Source organism: Sorex fumeus, unplaced genomic scaffold (genome assembly GCF_029834395.1).
Source record: "Sorex fumeus unplaced genomic scaffold, SorFum_2.1 ptg000034l, whole genome shotgun sequence".
Classification (NCBI taxonomy): domain Eukaryota; kingdom Metazoa; phylum Chordata; class Mammalia; order Eulipotyphla; family Soricidae; genus Sorex; species Sorex fumeus.
The window spans coordinates 29,949,420-29,968,350 of NW_026606091.1; the positions used below are offsets into that span (position 1 = coordinate 29,949,420).

The 18,931-nt window shown below is 54.7% G+C and overlaps 1 protein-coding gene across 1 annotated transcript in view; it reads right to left on the bottom strand.

The window, feature by feature from the left end:
- LOC130026621 (polypeptide N-acetylgalactosaminyltransferase 12-like) overlaps positions 1–17,883 on the bottom strand; it is a 201,987-nt gene extending 184,104 nt beyond the window's left edge. Inside the window, exons 1-10 of the mRNA XM_056117457.1 lie at positions 17,861–17,883; positions 17,443–17,612; positions 16,212–16,392; positions 14,432–14,617; positions 11,585–11,702; positions 9,427–9,603; positions 8,163–8,294; positions 6,499–6,612; positions 1,997–2,136; positions 1,417–1,432 (exon numbers count right to left, since the gene is read on the bottom strand). Of these exons, the coding sequence (XP_055973432.1) occupies positions 1,417–1,432; positions 1,997–2,136; positions 6,499–6,612; positions 8,163–8,294; positions 9,427–9,603; positions 11,585–11,702; positions 14,432–14,617; positions 16,212–16,392; positions 17,443–17,612; positions 17,861–17,883 (1,257 nt within the window). The remainder of the gene's footprint in view (positions 1–1,416; positions 1,433–1,996; positions 2,137–6,498; positions 6,613–8,162; positions 8,295–9,426; positions 9,604–11,584; positions 11,703–14,431; positions 14,618–16,211; positions 16,393–17,442; positions 17,613–17,860) is intronic.
- Positions 17,884–18,931: the final 1,048 nt, after the last annotated feature.

Consider the following 18,931-nt stretch of genomic DNA (forward strand, 5'->3'; position numbering starts at 1 on the left):
CTGTCCTCCCTTCCCTGAGCACATTCAGGCCCCAGTGGTCTGCGGCTGTCTCCTGTAGCTCTGACATCTCCCCCTCTCACTTTCGCTGGGCTGAGAATCAAATCCATCTCTGATGGTGGGGCACAGGGTCACTGTGGGCTTGTGCTGTCTGGGGAGCTTGTGGGCAGTGAAGGGTTCCACACTGGGGTGAGGCTCTGGGCAGAAAATGTCCATCCAGTCCTTGAGAGGCTTAGAAAATACCTGGAGGTTTGTAGGTCCTTATCCTGAAACATCGACTGGCCACTAGGGGTGGGAACTCACATAGCATTGGGGCAAGGTGGGGGGCTCTTCCTGGGGGGCACTGCAGAGGGGGTATAGATGGGATAGGCACCATGGGTGGGCAGTGACAGGCTCTGGACATGGTGAGACCCCATGGCACGGATTCCTCATCATCCAGAAGCACGAGCCATTCCTGGCAGGACCCGCCCCGCCCAATGGCACACACCCACACAGACTATGATGGATCCACTTATTGAAATAGTCGTGGTAACAGGATGGTGGTTGTCAGGGAGAGTGGCCCAGTCCTCCTCCTCTCTCTCCTCTGCCACCAATTTATGATTTCCTAAACTTCCCCAAGACATGCCTACCACTCAGTTGCTCTGACTTCTACTGTCTGATGCTACAGTAACTTATTAGTCCTTGTTTCTGGCAATTTTTCAGGTTTTACTGTCATTATTTAATCTCTATTATGTATAATAAAGTTTCTCTTTCTCCTCCTTCTTCCTCTCCCACTCTTTCTCTCTCTCTCTCTCTGTCTCTCTGTCTCTCTCTCTCTCTCTCTCTCTCTCTATGAGCTTCTTAAAGTTTTCCATTAGCAACCTCTTTTTGTTAGGAAATTTTTTCTGTGATCCCTGATTTTGAGGTATGTAAAATAAGGATACAAATATTTATTTGATAAATCATAAATAAATTTATTTGATTTTTTCTTTCTTTTTGGGTCACATCCAGCGATGCACAGGGGTTACTCCTGGCTCTGCACTTAGGAATTACTCCTGGCAATGCTCGAGGGACCATATGGGATGCTGGGAATTGAACCTGGGTTGGCCGCCTGAAAGGCAAACACCCTACCTGCTGTGCTATCGCTCCAGATCCCTACGTCATAAATAAATTTAAAGTAAAACAAGTATCTTTTAAGTTATGCAAACCCCGTGTGTAGTCTTGATCTACAGTTTAAGAAGCCAGGCCTGGTGCTCACACAAAGTGCTACCCTTATTTCTACACATATGTGAACAAAAGTGTGCACACATACATGCATACACATAGTCCATCTTCACTTTTACATACACGTGCACACACATAAAAATGCACACTTTTACACATGCACATACAGTACAATCCACACATCTATACACATGCATACACACACCATGTACATACAGTGCCATCCTCACGTCTACACACGAACATAAATGTCAGACGTATGTTCTCACTGGTGCTGGGGGCCACCAGGGCCATCCCAGTGATGCTTGGGACCTCCAGGGCTGTAAATGGTGAAGTTCAGGAGGGGCCACGTGGGATAAATCCAGGGCTGGGTGTGTGCTTTGGTGACCCCTGTGACCATCTCCCCTTCCGCTCCCCCTGATTCCAGAGCTGGGGAAAATGGGGGTGAGGTTTACAGAAGTAAAACAGTTTCCCCACCACCCCAACCCTCCCCCCGCAGGATCTGCCCTCACATCTGCTTTAAGGAGACCACATTCAAGCAGCAGCAGCAGCAGCCCCCAGGCCGGTCCCAAGCCCCGCCCAGCCCCCAGCAACTCCAAGTGAACTAGAGAAGACAGGCCAAGCATTAGGGATCCTGCAAGACAAAGGCGCCAACAGTTCCCCATCCCACCCCACCCCCATTCCCAGCATGTCCCTTATCACAGCATGCCTGGGGCCTGCTCCTCCCTGAGACTCCCGGGGTCTACTTCAGCCCCAAGATTGACAGCACAGATGACACTGCGCACTCACCTAGTGCAGGAGGAAGTAGTGGTTCTCGGGGACCGGGTTCTGGCAGAGCTCTATGACCAGGCTCTCCCCGTCCGCCTCCACCGCCAAGCACCCCTCGGGCTGGTGGGTGTTGTAGCGGATCTCCTTCCGGGATGTATACTCGAAGAACTGCAAAGGAGCCGTCCGTGGGCAACGGTTACTGTCGGCCATGGAGAAATGGACAGACACCAGGCGGGATCAGAGCGCAGGGGCCAGGCAGAGAGCCTGAGTGTCCAGTTTTGAGGGTCTGTGAGTGTCTGGCCAGAGTTCCCCAAGGCCCCCTTCTCATGCTCTGCTTCTTCCCTGAGTGTTTGAGACCCCACGCTGTCCCTACCCTTGAGCTGGCCAGAAAATGGACGGTCTCAGTAGCTGAGTGGGCAACTCTGAGGCCTGAGCTGCCCTTTCTCTTCTCTGGGCTTTTCTGCCTCTTCCCGGCAAACTTGAGGGAGTTTGATCCAAAGCAATGGCACTGTGGAATCACTAAAATGTCCTTTGCAGGCAGGAATTGCACTGCCAGGGAGAGGGCAGGCCTGGGTCACACAGGGAGACAGGGTGCTGGAATCCAGCTTCTCCGGCCAAGTAGGTGCCCTCCTGAGCCGACCCAGATCTGCAGGGTTTTCCTTTTTCTTCCTCTAACTGTAGGTATTGGTGCACAGTTAGTCATAACTGCACAAACGGGTTTCTCTGAGTCCTATCGGGCACTGCTTGCTTCATTTTCTATTTCCCAGATGTTCTACAATGTCTTGCCTGCACGGGAGAGCCTGGCAAGCTCCCCGTGACGTATTCGATATGCCAGACACAGTAACAATAAAGTCTCCAATGGAGACGTTACTGGGCCCGCTTGAGCAAATCGATGAACAACGGGAGGACCGTGACCGTGAGCTACAATGAGTCTGTATTACCTTTGCAGGCAGAGAATCAGTTCATCTCACCGCTCCAGAATTACATGGTGCAGGGCCAGAGGGATAATACAGTGGAGAGGGTGTTAGCCTTGCTGACCTGAGTTCAATCCCTGGCCTCCCATATGGTCCCCTGAGCACTGCCAGGAGTGATTCCTGAGTACAGAGCCAGGAGTAACCCCTGAGTAACCCCAGGTATGACTCAAAAACAAAAATAAAAACAAAAAAAGAACTACATGATGTGAACCACCAGGAGGTCAAAAGGCACAATATTCCCAAAGAAGACATCTGAGCATGTATGGATCATGCAAGAGGAAACAATCAAATATAAACCATAAACTTACAATGATGACAATTAGTTAAAACTAATTTTAACTTGTCAACACAAACTTGGCCAAGAGCATTGATTCATTCGAATGCCTAACAACCGGAATTGGACGTTTACATTTGAATGATGTGGCTCACTGCCTGCAGTTTCTATCTTTGTTGTCTATGCACCAACATCTCATTATGATGAAAGAGAAATCGAGAAGTTCTACATGGAGCTAGAGAAGTTCTATAAAGAAGACCACACCTTCTACAAGATCATTGTGGGTGATTTTAATGCCAAGATAGGACCGAGAAGATCAGCTGAAGAACTTCACATCGGGACCCATGGCCTAGAATGGAACGAACAGGGTGAGAGACTGTCTGAGTTCATCATGTCGACCAAGACCATTCATGGTAACTCACAGTTCCAGAAGGCAGAATCTAAACGATGGACATGGGAGTCTCCCGGTGGATGATTCCACAACGAAATAGACCACATCATATTCAATCGACGGTTTTGCCTGACTGATGTCGCTGTTGTCCCAAAATTTCGAACGGGATTGGACCACCGTCTCCTTCGTGCAAAATTCTACTTCACAGAGCGGGGAGAAAGGGCTGCAAAGTTCAAAAAGAGAACTCCCAGAATGACCACCAACTGGGAACTCTTTGGTACTATTGCGGCAACATGGGAAGATGCCATTGTTGACAACATTGACGAGGAATACGATCGACTGGTTCAGCACCTCCATGAATGTGCGAGGAACGCCAAGAGAGAGATAGCCACAAAAAATCACCTATCTTCAAAAACTCTTGAGCTAATTCGCCAGCGTGGTTTGGCGCGTGCCTCAGGCAACCGCAAGCTAACGTCCAAGCTCCCAAAGCAGTGCAGAGATGCAATCAAGGAAGACCTCAAAGAGAAAAGAGCAGAAGTACTGGGAGATGCGGCAGAAGCCGGGAAAAGTATTCATAACGCCCGCCTGTCCTTCGCCAACTACAAGACCAAGATGACTGCCCTCCAATGTCCTGATGGATCCATCACATCCTCCAAAACGGCAATGGAGAAGATTATCTATGACTTCTACTCAAATCTCTTCGACAGCCATGTCCACTTGCCAACATACCAAATTCTACAGGATGGATATGTCGTTCCCAATGTTCTCCCTTCCGAAATCCGACACACCATTTCGTCGGTAAAGAAACAAACAGCACCCGGCCCAGACAAGGTCAGACCTGAACACCTGAAAAACCTGCCGTCAGTACTCATCAATACACTGGCTCGGCTCTTCACTCACTACCTGTCTGAATGCAAGGTTCCGTCCCAATGGAAAACCAGCAGGACCGTACTACTGTTCAAGAAGGGAGACATCCATGACATTGGCAACTATCGCCCGATCTGCCTATTGTCTGTCATCTACAAGTTGTTCACTCGAGTCATCCTAAATAGGATTGGCAGAACACTAGATGAAGGACAACCATGCGAGCAAGCCGGGTTCCGCAAAGGATTCAGCACCATCGACCATATCCACACGATAACCAAGCTCATTGAGGTTTCTCGGGAGTTCAAGATGCCGCTTTGTTTAACGTTCATTGATTTAAAGAAGACCTTTGATTCTGTTGAGACGGAAGCAGTCATTGAAGCCCTAGCCAATCAGGGCATTCAAGCCCAATACATCAGGATCCTCCATGAGCTGTATTGCGGATTCACTACCAGGATCTCACCATTCTACAAAGAAGTGATCGTTGATGTCAAGAGAGGGGTGCGGCAGGCTGATACCATTTCACCGAAACTCTTCAGTGCCACCCTCGAGAACATCATGCGACGACTGGAATGGGAAGGAATGGGAGTGAAGATAGATGGTCGGCAACTACACCACCTCCGCTGTGCTGATGACATTGTTTTAGTAACACCAAACATCAGCCAAGCAGCACAAATGCTGGCTGACTTTGACCGTGAGTGTGGAAAGGTAGGACTACAGCTGAATCTTACGAAGACAATGTTTATGAGAAACAGCCTCGTACCTGATGCCCTAATCGCTCTCAATGGAACGACCATCTCCGAATGCAACAGCTATGTGTACCTAGGTCGAGAGATCAACATGACAAATGACCTGGCACCCGAGCTGCGCAGGAGGAAGAGAGCGGCTTGGAACGCCTTCAAGAACGTCGAAGAAATAGCTAAGAGGATGAAGAACCTCCGGCTCCAGGCACATCTCTTTGATTCCACTGTTCTTCCTGCATTAACATATGCCTCAGAGACCTGGGCCCTACGCAAACAGGATGAGAACTCTATTCAGGTCTCCCAAAGAAGAATAGAAAGAGCTATGCTTGGAATATCACGTTTCACTCAAATGAGAGAAAGAATCCGGAGTTCCGACATCCGTCGACGATCAAGAATCAGGGACACTGTCTCATTTGCCAAGGTGTCAAAAATCAGATGGGCTGGTCACGTAATGAGGTTTAAAGACGACCACTGGACTAGAGCTGTTACCGACTGGATTCCACAGGATGTCAAAAGACCGCGTGGCCGCCCACCTACCAGATGGTCAGACTTCTTCGTCAAGATCATGAACAATCGGTTTGAAGCCCTTCATGTTCCTGGAGCGAACAGATGCCATTGGGCTACACTAGCACGCGACAGGGACAAATGGAGACGTTACTGGCGCCCGCTCGAGCAAATCGACGACTAACGGGAAGTTAAGTGATTAAGTGATTAAGTTAAAACACAGAATCCAGAGTCTGTGCATAGAGGAAAGAGGGACAAGAAACTCACCTTCATCCTAAGGCGGTTTCTCCAGGTCCTCTCGGGCACACTTGCTTCACTTTCTAGTTCTCAAATATTTTACAATGAGTCTCTATTACCTTTACAAATTGAAGAGGTCAAATATTCACTTTTTAAAAAACACACATAGAGGTGCTGAAAGTAGATAAAGGACCAAACATAATGGCCTCTCAGTATCTGTATTGCAAACCATAATGCCCAAAAGTAGAGAGAGAGTAAGAAAGAAATTGTCTGCCGTAGAGGCAGGGGATGGGGGTGGCAGGAGGGACACTGGGAACATTGGTGGTGGAAAATGAGCACTGGTGGAGGGATGGGTGTCTGATCATTGTATGACTGAAACTCAATCATGAAAGCCCTGTAACTGTATACCACAGTGATTCAATAAAAAAAAATTAAAAAACAACAACACACATAGATTTTCCCCAATTTCCCTCTTTAAGAGGCTCCCAAGACCTTGAATCCAGGGGCCCCTGCTGCCTTTTTCCAGAGAGAAGCGTCACCTACCTGGCTCTGGCCCAGGCCATGACAGGTGTACAAAATGACCTGGTGCCCCACAATCTGGTTTTCATCAGGAGGATTATAGTCAAAGCAGAGTCCTTGCAATCCTTTATTCTGGAGCTACCAAGAAACATAACGGGAGTTTCCAGTTCAGGTTTACACACAACTGAGTCAACCCAGGATGCTGTGGGAGGAGAAACAGCGAGTGAGGAGGGCCCGGCACAAGAGCCAGGCCCAAAAGTAAGAGCTTCTGGGACCTGAGCGATAGTACAGAAGGTCAGATGGCTGGCCTTGCACATGGACAAACCCCAGCAACCCACAGGACCTCCTGAGCACCGCCAAGAGTGATCCCTGAGCACAGAGCCAGGAGTAAATCCCTGAGCACCGCAAGGCATGGACCCCACACCAAAAGTAAACAAATAAATAAATAAGAGCTTCCTTAATTTATTCATTTTGGATTTTTTGGGGGGGATTGAAGGAGGGGAGTATCACATCTAGCAATGCTCAGGGCTTACTTCTGGCTCTGTGCTCAGAGATCACACCTGGTGGTGCTTGGTGGGGAATCCTATGGGGTGCTGGGGATAGTGCCCAGTTTGGTCACGTGCAAAGGCCTGAAGAGCATCATGCCCCATCATCCCCTCCAGGGCTGCACTTGGACAAAAGAGAAATGCAGTGGGACGGGGTGGGGTGGGGATGCAGGAGACAAAGGCAGGGCGAGCAAGAGTGACACACTCCCTGGGGCAGGCAGCCCACGACGGCCTCCTGATCCTCTCCGCACCTCGGGAGACCTGGACACTTCACAGTGGCCAAGGATTCAAACGTGTTCAGAGCCCGCTGGGTGCTGACCAAAGGGCTTCCAGAATGGGGGAAGCAGCGTCGCCCAGCCGTGCAGCCCAGGAGAGGGGAGTCTCTACCTTGGCGTGATTTCTCTCCAGAGTGAATGGCACTGGGGCCAGAGAGGGTCTGGGGGGTGAGGGCACTTGCCAGGCAGGCAACCAAGCCCCAGTCTGATGCCAGCACCATCATGAGTCACCACTGAGCACCACCGGGTGAAGCCCAACCCCAACCCCCACAGCCCAAATACTTCCCATTTGTGTGCAGGGGTTTGGAGGGGGTGCGGAACGGGTGTTTAGGCCATACTTCGAGGTACTCAAGGGCCACTCCTGACGGTGTTCAGGGGACCACGTCTGGCACCGGGGATCAAACTAGGGTTGGCCACACAGAGGGCAAAGCTTAAACTTAACCCCGGGACTATCTCTCTGCCCCCCCCCCCAAAGATTTCTTTTCTCTTTCTTTTGGTGAACAACAGAAGTGACTCTCCTTTTCCTGCCCCATCCTCCTGTACCCCCCCACTGGTCCCCAAGGACCCCTGCGGTGGGAATGACTAACTGGCCCAGACACTGAGACTCGGGTGTGAAGTGATGTGATGGGTAGAGGTGGTGTGGAGAGTCCAGGCAAGCCTCAGTCTCCTCATGCACAAAATCACAGGCAGAACCTGACTCTCGTTCACATGCTCCCACGTGAGCGAGCTGAGAGCCAAAGCCAGCCGGGGGAGGGGAAGAGCCGGGGAGAGGGCCGGGGCTGGGGAGCCCAAGGGACCCCATCGAGGACCTGCCTCATGCAGGGCGTGGGGACCCTGCTGGCAGCCCCCCCGGGCGCAGCCCTCTCACCATCCCGAAGCAGCCGGGCCGGTCCTCGGGCACGTGCAGCTCAGGATACACGTTCTCCAGGAACCACCTGAAGTCCTTACACTTGAGCTTCTCACGGAGCTGCCGCCTCTCGGTCACGTCTCCAAAGGACTCCTAAGGGGGGTCCATGCGGTCAGCCTGAAGGTCCTCCACAGTCCCCCACTCCACCCCACCCCAGTCCTGGGGCGTGATGATGCCCCCAAGCCCTAGCTGTGCAGGTGTGGGTGGGTGCCTAGGGAGAGAGCTGTGGCAGCCGGGGTACCACCCCCCCCCCACACACACACATGCGCGCGCACACACACACAGGGTTCCCCATTGCCCAGCTCCAGCCTGGGGAGACCCAGTGCACCTCGATGGTCATGAAGCGCCTAGGACATGATGGGAGCCCCAAACCCCAGCCCTGTGGGCATCCCTGGACACACAGCACTTCTTCAATGGGACAGATTGAGGAAGGCTGGCTGAGGTAGACACGCATGCAAAGCCAAGAGACGGGGCTGGGATGAGATGAGATAGCGCACATATGCATGACCCATCCCCGGCACCACACACACACACACACACACACACACACACACATACTCTGCGTTGAAGATATAGCTCAATGGTCAAGAGCACATACAGGAGGCCCAGGTCCGAGTCCCGGCACGGCAGGGAACCCCCAGCACTGAGTCAAGGGTAGAACCCAAGCACCTCCAGGTGGGGGTCATAAGTAAACAGGAACCAGAGAGCTCGTGCAAAGGGCAGGGCGCTTGCCTGGCAGGTAGCCACCCTGCCCTGGTCCCTGCCACCTCATTTGGTTCCCAGAAAAAAAATCACCAGGCATGATCCCTGAGTGCAGAGCCAGGAAGAGGCCCTGGCGACCATGGCATGGGGCCTGACCTCCCCTCCACGACAGAAATACCCACGATCTGAAGAACATGCAGTGGCTGGAGGTAGCTGAAACCCAGCCCTGATTTTCCTAGAAGCAACAAGCTCAGGGTCCCCCAACCTGGGGTGGGCAGCATGAGCGGCTGGCTGTGATTCTCAAGGCCGGGTGGGCATCAAGAGACATCAGCAGAGGGTCATCACAACCATGGAGGAATCAAGCAGTCCCCCACTGGCCTCACCAAGGCCCACCTCAGCTTCTCCCTCCGGAAGTGGATGTGCGGGCACGGAGGGTGGAGGGAGGAGGGAGGAGGAAGGGGGGGGTTGGTTCTGAGGCGGCCTGCAGGGGTGAAGGCAGACAGGGCGGGTGGGAGGAGCTCACCAGGCTTGCGTGGGGGTTGCGGTGGTAGAAGAGCTCCTTGAACTCATCCAGCCACACTTCGGCAGCGCGGACACTGTTGGCCAGAGCCTTTTTGCGTGAGTAGGGAGCTTGCTTGGGGAAGACGTGGCCGACGTGTGAGCAGGGGTGCGTTTCCAGGGTCCCGCCGCACTGCCAGATCTGCAGGGCAGAGGAGTGGCTGGGTGAGGGGAGCGGGTCCATCGGCACGGCTGTCCCTTGAGTACAGAGGCCGGGCACCAAGCATCACCCAAAGAGACACTGCCGAGACCGCACCCTCCAGGGCATGAAACAGGCGGCCCCCTCCACCCCACTCCTCACCCCACCGCCCATCCCTGCCTCACCCACCCCCATGCACACACGGGCTCCAGAGCGCAGCCAAAGAACAAGGGAGCGGCCCAAGGTCTAGCCACCAGAACCAAGACCACAAGCCCATGCACTGTTTGTTCATGCGTGGGGCTCACAGGGCCCAGAGTGGGCCCGGCCAGGAGCTCGTGGGTGGGTGACAGTCCACACGGGCGGATTACCTGATCTCCTAGCCAGAGAAGAGAGGAAAGCAGCTAGGAAGGAGAGAAGTTGGGAAGGGAGAAAGAGGAACTGCCAGACACAGGAAGAGCAGCCTGGCACCTGGAGGAGAGGCAGAAAGACCATTAAAAGCACACCTCAAAACCCAACGAGGTAGACTCATGCAAGGGCAGAGGGGTGTGAACCACCACACCCCACCACTGGCCCCCAGGATGAACCATCCAGAAAAGCAGCTGAAGGGCTGGAGACACAGTACAATGGGGTTGGGCACCTGCCTTGCATGTACCTGACCCAGGTTCAGTTTCTGGCAGCTCCGACGGTCCCCTGAGCACCGCCAGGAGTGAGCCCTGAGTTTGGGTTTCAACCAAATTCAAAAAGAAAATTTTTTTTGAAAAATAAGACCCAAAAGGACAGTACCTTACGATGGGAGAAGGAAAGCCCTGCGTGGAAGATAAAATTTCTATTTGGTTCACTCTTTATGCAAAGCTGGGATGTTCTGTTACTTAAAAAAAAATTCCAGGGGCCAGAACACTAGTACAGCGAGTAGAGCATACTGCCTGGCATGGGGCCAACCCAGGTTCAATCCCCGACATCCCATAGGGTCCCTCGAGCACAGACAGGAGTCATCTCTGAGGGTAGAGCCCGGTGTATCCCCTGAGCCCCACTGTGTGTGGCCCCAAAACAAAACAAGCAATCAGAAAAGATGAAAAAATTCTCACAAAAATTAAACAGAGGGGCTGGAGCGATAGCACAGTGGGTAGGGCGTTTGCCTTGCACGAGGCTGACCCAAGTTTGATTCCCAGCATCCCATATGGTCCCCCAAGCACCGCCAGGAGTAATTTCTGAGCACAGAGACAGGAGGAACTCCTGAGCATCGCAGGGTGTGACCCAAAAAGCCAAAAAAAAAAATTAAACAGAAAATTTTAACATCATCAAAAAGCATGACCAATGGCATATGGTCTTGAAATGTAATATGCCAGACACAAGTTCATTGGGAATCCCACGGAAATGGCGGGGGTTCTCACAGAACTGTCACTCGGGGATTCTGAGGGCAGAGGGCGGCCTCAGGGGGTTCACTCGTTTAGAATGTGACTCTTGCTCCTGCCTGCACGTCCAGCCACTGAACCTGACCCCTTTAACAAGCTCTCCCGAGAATTCTTCTCGGTGTCAAACTCTGAATGTCACCCTGCTATCTACATACAGAGACGACTTCCTAAAGAGATCAGCAAGCCTGGCGACCAAAGGTGGACCAGGAGGCAGGATGCTGTGTCTGGGGCCAACCTCGGCCCAGGGCAGCAGAGGGAAAGAAAAGAATCAGGGGACCTAGGAGGTTCCTTCCCTGCCTCCTGCTTTTCTAGTTAAAAGCACGTTCTGTGAGAAGGTCAGATGAGAGAAGCACATATATAGGCTGTCCACGTGTCCACTCTCAGGACACTGGACAAAAGGCCAAGGCGGGGAAAAGTCCAACAGGTTTTCATGAAATCCAGAGAGACAGAGGCATGGAGAGAGAGAGAGAGAGAGAGAGAGAGAGAGAGAGAGAGAGAGAGAGAGAGAGAGAGAGAGAGAGAGAAGAGAGAGAGAGAGACAGACAAGCACGGCTACAGAAAGAGAGACAGACCCAAAAGGAGAATTCGAGGTTTTCTCCGCCCCAAACTTCCATTCCTGTATCATAAGACCCCGGATACTGAAAATATTTCTTACTCACAGCAAACAGCCCACCAGCCATTGTCGGGGACCTGGAAGAGTTGCAACACCTACGTCTCAGTGCCAGCCGCAGGAACCCTTACCCAGGCCTGATCTGCCTTCATCAGTCTGGGAGCACTGGTGGTGGGGGGGCTCTGCTGGGAGTCCTAGCTGGGGAAGCTCCCAGACCCCTCCAAATAATCACAGAACTGGTGTGATGCATGTGCTCTCGAGGGGTCAAGGGCAGGGACAGCTGTTTCCAGGGCGGAGAGGGTACAGGCCCGGGGCGTGTCCAGTACAGAGGAATGAACGGTGCTGGGAAGGCCTCAGCATGGGCAAAGTCTAAGCATGAGAGGACCCCGGCAGCTGCAGATGGACCCGGAGAGAGGGCGGAGAGAGCACATGGCTGGGAGGGTGGCGGGGTGGGCGTTGGTGGTGGTCTCACAGCAGAGCCCAGGCACTCACAGATGCAGCTGGGGTCTGCTGGAGGCCAAGAAAGATGATTCTAGCACATTTTCCTGAAGCCCTCGATTCCCCCAACCCCACTGAGCAGGCATGGCATCTTCCCCGGCCCCCAGAGGTGGCTCAGGTCGAAAGCTGGAAGGGAAACACCCCAGAGTGCAGATGTGGGTGTGGGAAACTGGTGGCAGCCGGGTCCCTGTGGTGGCACTGGGGGGCCCTCCCAGCACTGCAGGCTCAGAGTACACGGTAAAGGTCAGTGGGACTCCTTGGTAGGGGATGGAAGAACAGGAGGGAGGGAAGACCAAGGAAGGGAGAGAAGAGAGAGAAAAGGGAGGGAGAGAAGGAGGGAGGGAGAGAAGGAGGGAGGGAGAGAGAGAGGGAGGGAGAGAGAGACGGAGGAAGGAAGGAAGGAAGGAAGGAAGGAAGGAAGGAAGGAAGGAAAGAGGGAGGGAGGGAGGGTAAGAAAAAAGGGAGGGAGTGAGGGAGGGAGGGAGGGAAGTAAGGAAGGAAGGAAGGAAGGAAGGAAGGAAGGAAGGAAGGAAGGAAGGAGTGGGGGAGGGAAAGAGGGAAAAGGGAGGGAGGGAGGGGTGCCAGCATGAGAGCACATTCACATGGCTTTAGGGTATAAGATTAGGGAACATGGTGACTGAAACATGCAAGAAAGCTGAGATGATGTGTGGAGTTCATGCACAATTCAATCAGCTAATCAGTGGCTGAATAAATAGCAGTACTCCTACATTTAAAAAAAACTGAGATGAGACTGTGGGAGGGGCAGGCAACTGACCATGAAGCTGCTGCATGTGTGCATGTGTGTGGGTTTGTGCAAATGTCTTCATATGTGTGCACTGGAGGAGGGAGTTGGGGGGGAGGGAGTATGTCTCAACATCACAGGCTGCATCTGTGACCTGACACATGATCCCTCCTCCTCTGCCTCAGTCTCTAAATCTGCTGTGTGAGGGGCAATGCCAGCGGCCCCCCAGTGGCCACTCCAGCAATCCGGGTGTCACCCTCAATCCGTCCTTTTTCCCAGATGTCAATCAGGTTCTCCAAATCCCCCCACCGCCCCTGAGGTCCCCCCACCCCCCAGTCTCAGCCTCCGTCTTCTCCTTCGCCCGCATTTCTGACGGGGAAGTCTGCAGAGCCTCCTAACACATGCCTGGTCCCTGCACCCCATCCTGTGCCCACCAGCTCCCTCACCAGGAGGCACCAGGAGTAATTCCTGAGTGCAGAGCCAGGAGTAACCCCGAGCCTCAGCAAGTGTGGCCCGAAAACTAAGCCAAACAAATGAAACAGAACGCGAGCAGCCGGGCTCAGACCCAGGCTCACCCACTGACCAACGCTGGCTCTCGGCCGCCCTCACCCTGCGCCCTCACCCATCCCCTAACTGGCTTCAGTCCCACAGAGGCCTGCCACTAAGGGCTCAGAGTCGTCACCATGGAGTCGCCACCTGACCCAGAACCCCACGCCCACTTGGACAGCCGGAAGTGGCAGCCAGCCACCTCGGGCCCTGGAGACTGGCACCAGTCCAGGGGGCAGGGCACCTGTGATATCAGTCCTCCCCGGGGCATGGCACACAACTCCTGGACGGCGGACACACCCACCGGAGGTGAAGGGGCCAACAAAACCGGCCACGTTGACACAAGGCAGAATTATGGGTTCCCAAGGCAAACATCTCGGGACCGGCAAGAAGGCAAACGCGAAGGGACAAAGCGTGGTGGCCTCATTCGCGTGAGGCGTCTGGAAGGGGGAAAGTTTTTGTGGGGGTGTGTTAGAGGCCATGGAGCCATTAGGGGCTGGGGTTGACACACACCGCCTGACGGTTGGAGAGATTCTGCGAGGTCGAGGGAAAAGCGCGCTTGAGTCTCCCAAGTTATATATTTAAGAACGGTCAGAGCAGTACATTTTAGGATACATACTTCACCCTATTTTTATTTATCTTGTTTTGGCTTTGGCTTTGGGACCACACCCGGCAATGCTCGGGGGCAACTTCTGGCTCTGCACTCAGGAATCACTCCTGGCGGTGCTCGGGAAACCATAACAGGGTGCCTGGGGGATCGAACCCAGGGCAAACTCCTGCAAGGCAAGCGCCCTACCCACTGAACTCTCTCTCCAGCCCCCTCACCTTTGTTTTTAAATAAACAAAATAGGCCAATGAATATGAACCCCACACTTAGAGCGGGGTGGGTGTAGAGTAAAAAAATAATCAGCAGATGCTTTAGAACAAAACCAGGTGGGGCCCCAGCGAAGCATCCCTGCCCTCCTCCCGGGCGTCTGCTGCAGTTGTTGGGGGGGGGGTGTTACGCTCCCAGCCAGTCCTGACCTGATGACATCAATGGGGGACCGCATCCGCTTCCGCTCCCGCTCAGGGACCACGTGCCACGTGAACACCAGCCGCCAGTGAAAGCCACCGATCTGAGGCTCTCCGGAGTTGCCCAGGTACTCAAAAGTGTTCCAGTCAATAACGTCGATCACGGGGCACACCACCGCCGTCTCCTCCTCCCCGATCCTGCAGTGACCACACACACACACACACACACACACACACACACGCACACACACGCACACATACGCACACCACCCAGATGTGGCCAGGACCGGGGTGACCAGGAACAGCCCCCCCATCCAAGCCGTGCTCGCTCCCACTCCACTCAGGGCCAGTGTGTGCCCTCAGGTCCCCTGCTTCTGGACCCTGCATGGCATCAGTCCCCAATGCCACCCTCCAGCCTGGGATTCAGAGGGAGAGCGAGACACGATGATGGCTCTGCTCTCAGCCCCTGGCACTGGCCTGGGCCCCTGGGAGTCCAGCTGCCGGGACCCTCTTTGAAGCTGAGGAAGAGAAAGAAGCCATGAAGGGAGCCAGAGTGGGTGAGGACAGAGATGGGGAGGGCAGAGAGCAGCAGGGTGAGGCTGGGGGCCAGATGATGGACACCCACGCCTGGGAGAGGAGACAGTGGGTGCCTGTGCTCCAGAGGCCAGCTGCGCAGACCCTGAACCCCTCCCCCCGCATCCTTGTCCACGCCATATGGGGGCACAGCCCACCCGGAGGAATCTGGGGGTAGCTGACAATAGTGATGCAGCATCAGGAGGGAGGAAGTGGAGGGAGTAAGGTGGGTCTGGGGGAAGGGCAGCCTGGAGTGGTTCCCCTTCCCCCTGCATTTAAAACCCTTTCAAAGAATGATACTTAAAAGCGTAGTTTAAGACTACAGGTGTAAGAAGATAAAAAATAACCCAGGCGAGGGCCATCTGCTTCCTGTCCATGATTCTGCTCATGGTTTCCTAGTGACGCTAAGGAAGGTGGGGGCCAGAGACACAGGACCCCAGGGAAGGTGCCTGCCCGACAGGTGGCTGCCCTGGTTCAATCCCCGGCACCCCATGTGGTCCCCTGAACACCACCAGGAGTGATCCCTGAGCAGAGCCAAGAGTAAGCCCTGAGCACTCACGGGTAAGCCCCTTCACACACACAAATCCCCCCCCCCAAAATAAAATGCAGGGGCTGGAGCCATAACACAGTGGGTAGGGCATTTGCCTTCCACGCGGCTGACCCGGGTTTGATTCCCAGAATCCCATATAATACCCTGAGCACCACCAGGAATAATTCCTGAGTGCATGAGCCAGGAGTGACTCCCTGTGCATTGCCGGGTGCGACCCAAAAAAGCAAAAAATAAATAATAAATAAATACATAAGAGAAATTACTGTGAATCACCATTTCTGTGGGTCCCTTCAGACTTGAGGAGCCCCAGGCAACACAGGTACTGGATGACCTGGGAAAGTCAGCCCAGCATGAAGGAAAGACGACCAAAATGTGCTGCCTAGGGCTGTGATCTGATAAGATCCACACCATCCTGTTCTTGGCCTCTCTGCCCAAGGCAGCACTTTTCGACTCAGGCACCTGACCAGCGGCAGTAAAAGCAACTCCCCTGCACAAGTAAGCCGTGGGTACAGCAGCGCCTGATGCCCTCGAAGGCTCCCAGACCAGGGTCCCTGATCATGTGACCAGGGATGGAGCCGTGGCCTGAGACTGGGGGACGGGGCACCCAGGCCGAGCCCGAGGCCCACGGAGCTGGGTCTCCCGTGTTCCCACTGGGCACCGCCCACGCACCTCTGCAGCAGCGGCTCCAGCCAGCCCTCGTGGCACTCGCAGTGGCAGTCCAGGAAGGTGAGGATGTCGCCCTTGGCCCCCGAAGCCCCGGGCAACCGGGCGCACACCAGGCCCTCCCTCTTGGTGGTGTGGATTAGGTGCACCTTGGGCAGGTGGGCTTCCAGGCGCTCCTTCAGGTGCTCTGGGGAGGAGAATGGGGCAGCCGGCTCACTCCCGCCCTGCCCGGGCAAGGGAAGGCTGGGATGGAGAACTCTAGAACCACCAGCAACGTTCCCACGTGCCCCTCTTGGACCCAGACGCCCAGGTCTCAGGACTGTCAGGACTTGGTGCCCAGCTGGCTCTATCAGCATCGCCTCACGCTCACCTGCCCTGCACTCTGTCATGGGCAACACTGAATGACCCCGAATACTCTCTCCACGATTTCCAGCCGAGTACATGGCCACCACCCCAAAGACATCAGTCCCCCAGGTTAAGATGTTTGATCCCAACGCCCCACCTGGTCCTCTGAGCACACCAGGAGTGAGCCCTGAGCACAGTGCCAGGAGCAAGCCCGGAGAACCGCCCAGCAGGCCCCAGAACAAACAAGCGAGACTACAGTCCTGAGCGCCCCCTGCAGCCAGGTGTGGCCAGGTGACTGTTCTTCTGCAGGGTAGGAGGTGAGACCCCCTACTAGGTGCTGCCCAAGTACCCTGGACAACCTTCAGGACAGGTGGGAGTGAGAGAGAGAGGGGAGGGGCAAGGCTGGGGAAGGCAAGGAGCACAGCACCCCAAAGAAGGCGAGTGTTCACCCCTGCCCCCACCCCTGGCCCCCACACCTGCCTCCACACCTGCCCTCACACCCTCCCTCACAGTTGGCCCCCAACACCTCTCCCCCACCTCTGTCCCCAAGACCTCTCTCTCACACCCACCCCCCAACACCTGCCCTCTACACCTGTGCCCCCATGCCTATAGCCCATACCTATCCCCCACACCTGTCCCCCACACCTGCTCCCACACCTGCCCTCTACAGCCATACCCCAACTGCGAGGAGACGTTCCCTGTTGTCTCCTGTAAATCACTGTTATCTAGAGCCTCGCAGAGAACAGCCCAGCACAGCCTTCAATCAGAACCCGTCCACAGCGAGAACCAGACAGAGCTCAGAGGCAAGAGCAGGGGAGGGGAGGATGGGGGTCAAGGGAGGGCGGGGTGGGGGGAGGGGAGGCCAGGGGAGGGAAGAGGGGAGGCCGGGCACCTCTATCGCTGTAGTCATCCACCAGGATGACCTCCTCCAGCAGGATGTCTGGGGACGTCTCAAGGACACAGTAAATGTTGCGAATTAGGGTTGACCAGGCTTCGTTATAAAACGCGATGATCACGGACGTCGTTGGCAGACTTTCATAATTGTACTTCTGCTCTCTGCACCTGCAGAAGCAACACAGCCTCAGGGACGGGGAACACCCTGCACCGGGGCATCCCAGGCCTGGCACGGTGCTTCGAAGGACCTCTGAAGGGAACGTCAATCATGGTTGAGACCTGCCATACAATTTGGCCGCATCTTCTAGAAATGCTTTGCCCTGGAGCCTCCTGGAAGCCTCGGTAGCTCCCAAGAAAGGTTGTACAACGACACCCAAAAAGCCTGAAGTCACTCTGGTAAGGGCAGGCTGGGTCACCCACGAAGTCGTACTGTTGACATGGCCTCCAGGGCCAGATGGCCCAATGATGAACCTGGCTCAGATCCAATGCTTCAGGGCCATCCCTGGGTCGGGATGGGATCCTCCAGAGCCAAACTTGATGGTGCCCAGGGGGCAGGCAGTGTCCAGGGAGGCACTTGGGTCTTTTCACACGGTCCCCTGACCCTGAGCTCTCTCCCTGCTCTGAGGTTGTGTATTTAAGCTGGGCAGCAACGTTCACAGTTTTGCCACCCAAAACCTAGGCTGGCTCCAAAGACAGGAAGACGGTTCCATCCTCAGGCTGTGCAGGTTTCACCTCTGTCCACTCCCACTTCAACCCCACTGCCCAGCTTCTACTCAGCTCTCTCCTCCTCTGCCTGGCACCCTCCCTGCCCTCCTTCCAGAACCACCTGGAAAAAGCCCTGTGTGGAGAACACCTGTCTGGGGTGGCCGCTCCCTCTGGCCGTCGCCCGTTCCTGCATACCAAAAACTCATGTCCCCTCCACTCATCCCCTCCTCCCGTGGCCCAAGTTTCCTCACAGACATGTTTGACTCATGCGAGGCTTGGGGCTGGGGCACAGGAATGCTAGGGACACTGGTGGACACCACGGGGCAGCCTTGTGGGGAGAGGAGGTTCGGGAACATGTATGTCTGACTGACAATCAAATCCATCTCTGATGGTGGGGCACAGGGTCACTGTGGGCTTGTGCTGTCTGGGGAGCCTGTGGGCAGTGAAGGGTTCCACACTGGGGTGAGGCTCTGGGCAGAGAAAGTCCATCCAGTCCTTGAGAGGTTTGGGAAATACCTGGAGGTTTGCAGGTCCTTTACCTGAGGCATGATCTGGCCACTAGGGGGCCTGGCACCCAGGAAGCATTGGGGGCAAGGTTGGGGCTCTTCCCGGTGGACACTGCAGAGGGGGTGTAGACACAACAGGCACCATGGGCATGGGCATGACATGTCAGGTTCTGATCCATGGTGAGACCCCACAGGACAGCTCATGCTTCATCAAGAAGTATGAGCTGTTCCCTGGCAGGACCCGCCACACCCAATGCCACACACCCACACAGGCTG